Genomic DNA, 11,843 nt, shown 5'->3' with positions numbered 1-11,843 from the left:
AACATAAATTTACATAAAACAATTCTTTATTTATAAAATTTAGCAACAATATAAATATTAAAAAAACAAATTTATAAAATATTAAATTAAAAATACTCTGGATATTTGTTAAATAAAAGATCATTATACTATACGTATTTTGATGGTAGCTGTCTCCTGAATCGAAAAGGTGGATTCCCACCCAGTTTAATCTGTCGGCTGCATATAATTGTCGTTATAAATTGCAAGACTAAATATAGTTTCTTTTGTTTTAAGTGTGATGTGTAACTGTAATTTGAAAAAAGGCAAGCTCTGTTAATTGAAAAATGAGTTCATTATAAAAAGAATGTATCTTCACAAGTATTAGGTAATCCCTTAAAGCAGTATGATGGCATTGATGACACGGAGGTAATAAATAAGTTGAGAATCTGGGAAACTGTGCTTTTAGTTTTTCTCTATTTTTTTGGTGAGTTTTTTTGTTTTTGAATTTAAGAAACTCTTTTGCTCTGCAACGGTCACAGCAGATCCCGTTCCTTATCCTCCATTAGTAGATCTCAGCTTTCTCTTCCTAGAAAATGGGGGGCCCTTGGAATGAAATTCCACGTAGTTATGCTTGAATGTCGGCAGCTTTTATGAATTGGATATATTTCTCTTTCAATCTGGGGATCAAGTTTTTTTCTTCTGTTTCTCTTTTGTTTCTTTTTGGGGTGGCTCTGCTTTGGGGAAGATGACACCTGCTGTGATGGCGCCTTGTGTGTTGCAGGGATGTTTTCCACTGCAGATATCTGGCAAGGACTGTATTGCATTATCCTCCATGGATGGAAATACAGGTAGGGGTAAGAAACTTTTTAGGTTTGTAGGAAACGAATTTTTTGTTTTTCTGTTTTCACAGATATCTGAGTAGCTCAAGTATGTTGCATGTCCATGGATGCTTTGCATTTTTCTTTCTGGTTTTTGGAAAAATAAATTGTCCAATATTTTATTAGTCTCGGAATAGGTCCATCAAAAGACATGCAGCATGGATTTCTAGCAGCCATAGTGAGGCGGAGAATCTGACCAATCTGACCTTCCAACAACCTTATACATCCTGATCAGGTTGGAAAATGAGGCACTATAAGCCATCAGCTATAAAAAGGTTGGGGTAGATGAAAATGTGTATATTTGCGCCTATTATATACCGTCCCGTGACTGGAAATGGCAAGGGAAGTAAATTAAACAGAGACAAACTTATACAAGGACTATTACCCTATTTGTATTTGACGAGATGGCAGAAATTGATTGAATAACTCAAAACACAGAGTCCAGGGCTGATAAATTTAGCTGGATTGCTGTGTAGTAAGCATTATAAGCTTTGGAGCTCAACTTTTATTTCCCTCCACTCTATTGGTGGCGTGAAATTGCAAAAAACTTATATGCCAGAGCCTGGCTTCCATCTTCTTGAAAATAATAAATGTTAGGTCAACAACAGCCTAGGAAGACTTGTTAATGGTTTCTTCGTGACCTTTATGCCTGTGTTGCTGGCCGCTAATTGCATTGGCAGCTGATGGATCAAGGTATTCAAGCACTATGTTGGAAGCCGCCCCTACAACTCTGTTGGTCCTGAGTGGTTTGGCTCCATCCACTATAATTATGAGGTTTTTACAAGTTTCCTAATCTTTGGAATGAGATTATCCACATAATGTCTATCTCAGCATTCCCAAAAAATGTAGCAACATGAACGCCATACTTCATAATTGTGAATTTCAGGAGAGTGAATCACAGGAACATAGCTTTGGGTTCTCAGGCATCGGATGTTGGGGAGTTGTTGCTTCACTGTCTTGTCTGATTCCATATTTCTCTTCTTCCTTACTTTATTTAACTTGACTTGTATGCATAAGTTATTGGAGATGCATACTTCTTTAAGCTCCATTGCCATTCTTAGCTCCTAGGGGACATAAAAATCTAAAGTACATTTCGTATCTTTCTTTCATTAAATGTATCGGAATTCTCTCAAGTTTTCCTTCGTAATCCCTTTAGTTTCACAGCTCAGTTTACTACTCAGTAACCTTATTCTTACCTTTTCTAACACTCTTTCTATATTTCAGTTGCTACTTTCTTCTTCCATGCCAATTCCAAAACGTTAGAGAGAACTCAGAATAACAAATTTGTAGAATGCGATCTCTGGTCTGAAGCTATTGGTGTACATAGTTCCTATGCCATATGGCTTGATCAGGGGCTAAATCATGGCCACTTTCCTGGTCTCATCTACGCCTTTCTTGTTCCACACAATCTCTCACTTAGGAGAAGAAATAATTTTACTTTCCATTGGATGATTCTTTTTACTCCCCAACAATGTATGACAATCTTCTAGTTTGGAGCTAATAAAAATTGGGGTGGGTGAATTTTTTGATCAAATCAGCTCCGTTATAGAAAACAATTTCTGCCTCTTGTTTCACTCCACACACATGGCCCAATCTTAGGCTCTAGGATTATTATTTCTAGAGGTTCAATCTCCCCAAGGGGACATGCTAAAGTTCAACTGTGGTATTGAACTTGATTAAAACGATTATCAATGATAGCAGAATCTCCTAAAATAATTAGATTTTTATCAGTGGTGATAGCAGAATCTGCCTCTTATCCGTATTAGTGGTTAGATCAAGCTTATGTCATCCCTGAGAACTCCACCTCCCTTTGGTCCAGGACTGGCCTTTCTGGCAACATTAAGATTTAGTTGTTGAAGTTTATTGGTGCTGGAACCCATTTTCAGATTATGAGCTTAAAGCCTTGAACCCTCTTCCCCTCTTAGTATAGAATTGGTGAAATCATATATTCATGAAGCTACGCTATTTCAACAATACTGCATGGAACTAGTTGGTTTGTTTAAGAAAAAAAACCATTGCAGGGCTCTGTATTGCCTGATGATCAACTTGTTGCCAGTTCTGATTTATTGTAGTTGCAGTTTTGTACTTTTATGTTCACACTATCTCTGTCTCCATCTGTATATTGCCTTTATTTAAATTTCTTTAATGTAAATCATTTCTTCAGTTTAGAAAATGTAAACAGGGCAATATGGTTCTGTGCAAGTTTCTGGAATTTTATTGTAGCTAGGTTCCTGAAAGAAGTAAGATGATTTAGCTTGTTAAGCTGCTGATCAGGAAGAAGATTTTTTAAAGACTGTCCTCTTATTTACACTGTTATTCTTTGTATTTTTTACTGTAGCATTTTCTTCAGTCAGGAATCCTCACACAATTGGATCTGTTTTGGTGGGAGAGAAAGGGAGACATCCATCCAATGTAAGTCTTATTATATAGATATCCATGTTTTGAGAAAATTTGCAGCATGTTGACAAGTTTTGTTGGTTTTGGCTCTATGGCTACAAAAAAAAAATATTTCCCTCACAATTTTTTTGCCATTATTTATTTTGGATTATTTCTTCATCTTATGGTATTTACTATGGAACATTCATCATCATGCATCTTCATCAAGTATTGTCTTATTTAAACATAAATAGTAGAAGATTAATAATATAACAGCTCTGCAAACACACTAATAAAGTATTGTGCCCAGAACACTTAGGAGAATTACACTGCCATGGCACATCCATAAAAACCAAAATGTGTAGGATTAGTTTGAACATGGCTGCGGCCTTATTTCTTCTTTTCTCGATTCTCAAAATGGCATAATTTTATGCCCAATAGACTGGAGAATATCAAGATCTTTTAATAAAATGTTGTGCTCTACATACATTTCCTCCTCATGTTTAGCTGCTGCAGTCTTCCTCTTTCTTGCCATAACTATTATCAAACTGTGTTAGCTTCATTGCATGTTGACCCGTAGGAGTCAAATACTAGTTTCAATAAACAATAATGCATTGACACCATCATCAAGATTCCAATTCAAGGTGAAGAATAGTTATATGAGGAATCACTGCACAACTTGCGTACTTTAAAGTTGAAGCACTCGTATCCTTGTTTTTTATCATATCCTGTTTCTCATGCACTTAACCTCTTTAGCATATGGTATATCAAGATCTTAGATCATCCATTTTATTATCAATTTTCATGTTCTTCCAGGATAGCGACCTTATTTTCTATTTTGGCAGCCATTTTGTTGTATTCTCTTCGGATGTTTGCAAAAGGTTTATAAATTCTGATTGGTCAATGGCGGTTCAACAGTTGTTCCATCCACTGAATCAAAAGAACAGAAGAGTAAAACATCCTGGCTAGAAAGTATGAGACCTCATTTTGGCATGTTACAGCAATCATAAACGAGCATATGACCTCTAATCTGTATTGCAGTTTCTTGTGAACATTGTCAGCAAGAAGAACATATTCTTCGTAGTCTACTTAATCAACAATATCTACTGGTTTCATGATCCAGATTGACATCCCACCCACTATTGTTGTCAATCATCTTCACAAATAGTACGTAACACGTTTGACCTGCAAGTCTCCAATGAAAAGAATAAGTAACCATACCAACTGATGGCCAATCTTATATTGCAAAACTTGCCAACTATTGGAGATTAATTGAGGTAGCTTACAGTGTAGGCTCCTTTTGATAATGAATAATTACATTGTCTCCCCACCTTACCATTTTAAAGCTCCTTGTTTGGCAGAAACTGGGAGGAAGCTAGAAAAAGATGATGACTCTGACTTTGCTAACTGCATATATGTAAAAATCTTCAAGGCTTTATCAACAAGCCTATAAGTGTAAATCAAGCAATAATTGTGGTCCATGAAGCCACATCTTGCTGAGGAATTTGTTAAATGAGTTGCATGCTATCCATGAACTGCCATATTCAGCATGCATTGTCTATTAGGCAGCCACACTTATGCCAGGCAAAAGTCCACCTTCAATTAATTTATATAGATTTTCAAATCCTGTTGCAAAGCTCCAAGATGAGCACAAACTGGGAGGTTGCTGGCAAAGGTTGGGAGGGAGTTTGGATCTACATATTCCCAAGGCATTTACTAAAAAATATCCAAAATTTGTGATCAATGCATGATATGACACAAAACTTTGTTGTGTCACTTTGTCAAGAAATACAAGTGCCTTCCTTATGCTTTGGCATTTTTCATACACGTCTACATCTATCCAGGCAGCCACAACTAAACACCTGAAAAAATCTGCTTCCACTTATCATTTGATGAATCTTTGCACCATGTTCAAAAGCTCCCACTTCAATTTTATTTGAATTAGTATGGATCATTCCGATGCCAAACTATAAATGCACTGGAATTAAAGTCCCTAGGATCCATAAGTGCAAGGCTCCTTGTGAGGGCATTTGTGAAGACTACCAAGTTCGTAATTTAATCAATAGCAGGACAAAATGCTAAATAGTGCTAAAAGAATGATTTGGCAACAGACTTATTCAAGTGGTTAATTGCAACCTTTTAACTGCAAACAGAGTGCTGTACGATTTAAGTAGAACTTCTCAACACTTAAACTGGAATGCTTTGGCAACCGACTTATCTAAGTGGTCGATTGCAAAACCCTCTAACTGTTAGAAGACTTCATGATTTTAGTAGAACTTCCCAACACCTTCAACTGTAATTGCCAAGAATCAAACAATATAAGAATTCTTTATTTTCCGCCTCTTGCAAACGCATCAAAGAACAACTAATGGTGTCGTCTCCCCACTATAAACTTTTAGTCAAAGCACAAGACCCACAGCCAATACACTACATCAGATTTCATATGCACATGTAGTTTTCTAATGTGATCAAGGTAAAAAATCCCTGAAGGATTGAACCTAGGATGGAGGTTCAAGTTAATGAATCCTTCAAATTTTCATCAGTGCTTGCTAGAATGATTAGATACCAATTATAGATTCTTGAGAGACTGGCTAAACAAGTTTATAGGATTGCTGGAGAACACTTCTACTCCCAAAGAATGCCTTAGGGAATCATAAGAATAATTATGAAAAACAAGGACCAGATTTATTTTTTGCTATTATGTTTTATTTTCTGGCAAGGGATGCTTTGGTAATGACCCATTGAAACTTACTGCTTTGTTAATTCAACGGAAGCTATAGACATTACTTATCTCTTCATTGGTGGGAAAAATGGAAAATTGAACACTTAAATTTGCAAGGATAATTCTAGATGGTGTCATTATCTGCATTCTTAGCGTATTAAGGCTTCTTCTACTGTGGTTTTTGACACTATTTACAGACTATACTATGATTTGGTGCTCCTCAAATATCCATTACATTTTGAATCCACACCACATAAATGATGCATCCATTTCCTGGTTCTCTCAGTAAAACTACCTTTAAAACTCTGGGGTCCAAATTGAACTGGTAATTATAGAAGCTCTAATTGGGAGCTAAATATGTTATGCCTATGTTGTGTGCCTTTCCATGCTTTCAGATTTTTTGTAACTTATATTTTGGATTCTTGGAACAGGAGAGTCTAGTAGTCCCCTGTTAGTAACAGGGTACAGCAAGGATTCCTTTGAAGGGCCAGTGAATGGGAATGCATCCTGAATCGCCCCCTATTAATGGTTACTGCTTGGGGTCATGTCCCAAGCAGATACTTGTCATTGATATTAATTTTAATCTAGAGGTGTTCAAATGATACTAAAAATTCAGTCGCATGTTTTGCATGATTGTGAGATCAAATATTGATGATGTTGATGTAAAAATATTAAAATGTCACAAATTATTCACCCGTGTTAACAAATATTTTATGATAGACATAACACATTTTGCATGACTGGATAATAAACATAAATACGTTTAACTACTGTGCAGGCTAGCAATTGTTCTGATGTCAGTGATACCAAAGGTGAAGCAGATAATGGTCCTCCAATTCTCACGCAGATACCAAGGCCAATGAATATTTCCACAGGGACAAAATCTGCTTATTCCAATCTCCCTCTCTTATCAGCAACAGATGTTATTTACCAGGTGAATAAAGAAAAAGCCACACCAGAGGCAAAGTGCAGAGAATCTAGTAGTGGATCTGTGTTGGATGATAAATCATACCATCCAGACAGCATAACAATAGCTGAATTCCATCAAAAGAAAACAGGTTTTCACAAAGAAAACTTGTTTTCATTCTCTATTTCTGAGCCCGAGAAAGGGCAGAAGTCAGTAAAATATTCCTGCAGTACATTAGGCAATTTAGGTGCAGAAAGGATGTCACTCCAGAATCCATGTCAGGTGTCCTCTGTGACTGGCGTTTCTGTGAACTGTAACACAGAAAATATGGCTGGGAGTGTGATATCATCAAGAAATGCATCAGAACTTTCAAACTTTGTCAATCTGCAGAAGGAAATGGGCCAGAAGATAGTGTCTAGAAATAATTTACAACCACAAGAAAATATAGGATTGGAGGAAGCCAATTCTACATCCGTAAAAGGAGGGCTATCTAATCCTTGGCCACCTGTAATACATACTTTTAGCATTTTGAAATCTAAAGATAAACTAGAGAGCATTGACAGAGAGCAATATGGTGTTCCTGATTCCATAAATAACTTGCCTGCTGCCATTAATAATTGTCCAATGAAGGGTCTAAAGCATATTCCTATACTATATTCTAAGGAGAAGATTGTTCATTCTCAGGAACTGACAAACAATAACAACCTGTACCTAAGTCCAAGCCGTCATCTTCACTATGGGAACAAAAGGAAATGGAGTCCATCCCAAAGGCAACAGATAGCAGATTTAGTAACATATTCTCCACAACCTGATTTCACCTCAAAATATTGCTTCAAAAGGCATAAAGTCTTTGCTGACAAAGTTGAAAATGGTCACCAAAATGTGAAGATTCCAGAGGGTAAAGAAATGGCAGAATCAGTAGGCTTTTTTCCCCACGAACTTGCATTGGAGTTGAATGGAAACAACACTGATAATTCGTCAGTTAATTTTAGATTAGAACTCAGTAGCCCTGCACATGCCGCAGGACAAATGTCATCTGTAAGAACAGCCTCTCAAGGAATGTCATCATCAGAGTCAGACTGGGGTAAGTTCCTAGCTTTGTCTGCTTCATCTGAGCCAACTACTCAAGGTAATAATGTGGAGAAAGAAATAATTGCAAATTTTGAGCATCGTTTCAACAAGTTGCAAGCTTTTCTGAAGAGATGTGACGAGTCAGATCAATACTATTCCCAAGGTAAGGCAGCCAATAATTTTCAACTAAATCAATCCGCGAGTCAAAAGCATTCTTTTGGTTTCCATAGGTTCCACTGCTCTGATTTTTACGTTGTGTGATGTATGCAATGCTAGGATTCCAGAATCTATCTGCAATGGATCGAAGTGTCATTGCAATTAAGCTGGAAAAGCAAGCTATGAAGCTTTCCTTGGAGGAGGGTAATGCATTAAACTTAAGTTTTCCTTTGATACTTTCTACTTGAAACTGGTTTTTCATGCATGCTGATTTTGTTAGATTTAGACAATGAGATTTCTGTAAGCTATTATTGTCTAGTTCACAGATTTTTTTAAATTGATGGTTTAGTAGGTTTTTTATATTTGGAAGTCCTTTTAAGAAAATTGATGCATTGATTTATGACTTATTTTGGCATCTGAATATCCTTGGTTATCTACTAATACTTGTCTCACAACCTCTGACACAGTTAAGGAATTTGATAGAATGAACACACTCAAGATATTCAGAAAACCCTCTATAGATACCACAAATGATGTAGGAGCTGCATTGATTCTGAAACTTCTCCTACCCAATTCTTCCTAACTACAATAAGCTGAAATCTCACAATGGCAGCTGGCGCTTCCCAAGAAGATTACATCTGCATCAGGTTGCCTTGATTTGTAAAATCAATCGTTAAGAGTGATTAAATTCAGTGGTCAACTAGATGACCGGCAAACTCTAACATGCCATACTCTCTTGACAATCAAACTAATATTAAATCTCTCACAAGAGAGATTTAAATGCTTTGCAAAATGTTTTCTAATGTGTCCAGTTAGTGAATGTATGGCAGATCACCAAGTCAAGCTATTGAAAATTTAATATTTGTAGGCCAACCGATTCAGTTAGCTGGACAGATTTTTGTACTGGAAGGATCGCAATAAAATATTTTCCTTTTTAAATTTTAGTTCTCATCTGTACCTGCTTGAGTCCATTTTACGATACTTGGGTTTTGTTTAAAGAATTGAATATATCTACATCTTTTACTCCAGTCTTTCCTGTTACGAATATGTGTTCCTCTTAAATCTGGTGTTGCTGAATATGCTAGAGTCACTCCAACAAACCCTTTTAAGTGGTGAAGAGTAAGCTGAAAGATTCAGGATTGTCTCTGCATTAGTGATCATTTTTCAAGTGCCAGAATGATATAAATTTGGTCTTTTGTTAGATTTTTTATCTCTCCGCTTTGGTTTAGTCATTTTGAAGAAAATTTCATCTTCGTATCAATTTTGCTTTAATAATGTGAAGCTTTAATTTCTTACTGCAATCTAATTGCGGTAATGGAAGAAAGTTCTGTAAATAAATGCTGCTTCTCACAGGCTGTTTTTTAGCCAAGGGAAAAAACACTCACGCAGGTGCACACACAAACACCTACCTGCCGCCCCCGACTACCCCCCAAAAGGGGTTAAAACAAAGCCTAGAACATTACAGCTAAGCTGCAGGATAGTGTGGGAGGGATTATTTTCGCACACGTAAGTGTTTCCTTCTCAAAAATCATATCATGTGGGTCCCACGCAATAAGACTGAACATTTCAATCAAATGCTCGAGGATTTTCGTACTCTTTGAAAGCAAATTTTGTCATACAACAATGTATGATTAATCTGACGATGTACTTTACAAATTTTTCAAGATGATGTACTTTGACAAAATTTTCAAGAATTCAATCAAGTCATTGATGATTCTTTTTAGCGACTTAACAAATCCTCAATATCCTGCACGGGATCGCGATACAATAATTCTGTAATTCCAATCATAAGTGGCTTAACAAATCTTCAACACTCTACAAGGCTCAATTACAATTATTCTATAATTTAGTCATGTTTATTTATAGCGTTTTTAGTCTAGGATTTTTCAAAGTCTCCACAAGAGTATTGTACTTTTTGCAACAATCAATGACCATTGTGATCAACAAACTTGGGACAATCTTTTTGAGGAACCAAGTGTACCAATCTATTATACTTTTTGAACTTACAAGATCTATCAACAAAGGTGAGTTAGAGTGTTCACAATTATCAAGTATGTTTTTATTAAGTTTCAATCGTGTTGTTTTTGAGTGAAACTTATGGATTCATATTTTAGGAGTAGTAGTTCATACAAACCCATTCCTTATGAGAATGAATAGGTCCACTTAGCATTCATTGCATTTAGGTAATGCTCATAGGAGTTAATCATAAGGACTTTGTGGGAAGTCACCTATCCCAAGTCCTACTTTGACTCAAGTTTATTTAACCACAAAGTGAACCACTACTCATAATATATGTCAATGAGGTTGACTCAAAAACTATGTAGAATCTTGATAGAAATATCATAATTTGTCACAACACATTGCAAATATTACCTCTTCAAGTATGCCATTTTTACATTTGAAAATTATGCTAACTACAAAATTTTCACTTTGCAAACCATTTCCCAAAAATGACAAAGAAAGCAAGAACAATCAAGGTTGTACAAAATTTGAAGGATTGATCGACTAAAGAAAATTGGAAACACCATAACATGACAACAACAATGAACATGACCAACGAAACTGGCAATAACGATAATGATGTCACATATTTTTAAAGAATATCTTTTTTGTTTTTATTAGCTAATTTGTTTAATAGTGAGTGTGTTATAGTTAATCTGAATGGTCTAGATGAGGATAATGGGTAAGAAAGAAAACATTTTGGTTCTTTTCTTTATAACCATTGTATAATTGGAGTTGCAATATGTGTACTTTAATGTAACTAGTGAAAATCGCATACCCAACATTTTCCCATTAGTTTTGAGCTTATTTTGACAATTCTTGAACCTAAGCTTGATTCCATCTCCATATATCTATAGGAACTAGTTTTGATCCTCAACTTACTAGTTCACCTAATCATTGATTATGTAGCATGAAATCAACCTTTATCTCTTTAAGATTCAAAAATCAAATTGGGTTGTTGCCATCCTCCATTTGGTCATTTTGTATCATTTCAATTTGTATTCTAGATTGTTGTATAACATTATAACCCAATTTAATTTAACGTCACCTAGAGATTTGAAATCTAGAAGATCCATCTAGCTCTCACTCACTATTTGTGCATTATTCAAGGAGCACATTATATCATTAATTATTACATCAACATCTACATATTTCATAGAATATAGGTATATTACATTGTTGCTTGTTGCCTTTGATCTTTGCTAACAAGCCATTCAATCATTATCCTTAGGGTTTGACCAAGGGAGAATTCTCTTGTTTAGCAAATCCTTAAATGAAGTTTAAGACACCACTACTCCTATAGATTTAGATCCCAGAAGGCAAGGCTAACTGATTTGAGGGTAATAAAACATCATAGATTAATTTTGTGTAATACAAATTGATTCCTCACATGGATGCCTTTTTCTTACCGCATAATAGACTTGGGTCTATTTCATGCTAATTTTTTTCTATAGATCAAAGCAAATTCTAGTTGGTTGTTTGTTAGAGCAACATAGATCTATGTTTGATATTAGAGCATTATTTTCAATCATAGAGTAATAATTTGTAATCTCTTGCCATCAAGCCACATGTAGAGATAAATAATTATAATGTCTTTGTTATTTAGAAAGTATACTTGTTTTTTGGCGATTTGCTATCTCAACTTAGAGATTCTAGGGTAGATTTGATTCTCTTAATGCATTTATTTACCTTAGATTTTTAGTATTTTAGAAAAGGAAAAAGCTTCTTTATTTTCCTTTTCATTTTGGTGAATCTAATTGATTCTACAACT

The 11,843-nt window shown here is 35.5% G+C and overlaps 1 protein-coding gene across 5 annotated transcripts; it reads left to right on the top strand.

Moving 5' to 3' along the window:
• Positions 1–352: 352 nt before the first annotated feature.
• LOC131048202 (uncharacterized) lies at positions 353–9,010 on the top strand. Of its 5 annotated transcripts, XM_059216542.1 has the most exons (6): positions 378–445; positions 743–809; positions 3,178–3,251; positions 6,716–8,078; positions 8,192–8,275; positions 8,539–9,010. In XM_059216542.1, the coding sequence occupies exons 2-6, from the start codon at positions 794–796 to the stop codon at positions 8,652–8,654; spliced, it is 1,653 nt and encodes a 550-aa protein (XP_059072525.1). In that variant the 5' UTR covers positions 378–445; positions 743–793; the 3' UTR covers positions 8,655–9,010. The 5 variants fall into 5 exon arrangements, with proteins under 5 accessions (XP_059072526.1, XP_059072525.1, XP_059072528.1 ...); XM_059216543.1 differs by lacking the exon at positions 3,178–3,251 and having other exon boundaries at positions 353–387; XM_059216545.1 differs by lacking the exon at positions 3,178–3,251.
• The last annotated feature ends 2,833 nt before the right edge of the window (positions 9,011–11,843 follow it).

The sequence above is a fragment of the Cryptomeria japonica genome, chromosome 2 (genome assembly GCF_030272615.1).
Source record: "Cryptomeria japonica chromosome 2, Sugi_1.0, whole genome shotgun sequence".
NCBI lineage: Eukaryota > Viridiplantae > Streptophyta > Pinopsida > Cupressales > Cupressaceae > Cryptomeria > Cryptomeria japonica.
This window is presented reverse-complemented; position numbering and strand designations above follow the sequence as displayed.

Coding starts and splice junctions, on each gene's coding strand:
- LOC131048202 (XM_059216541.1), top strand. CDS start 707: ATGACACCTGCTGTGATGGCGCCTTGTGTGTTGCAGGGATGTTTTCCA. Junction 810..3,177: donor CTCCATGGATGGAAATACAG/GTAGGGGTAAGA, acceptor TTTTTACTGTAG/CATTTTCTTCAGTCAGGAAT. Junction 3,252..6,715: donor AAGGGAGACATCCATCCAAT/GTAAGTCTTATT, acceptor ACTACTGTGCAG/GCTAGCAATTGTTCTGATGT.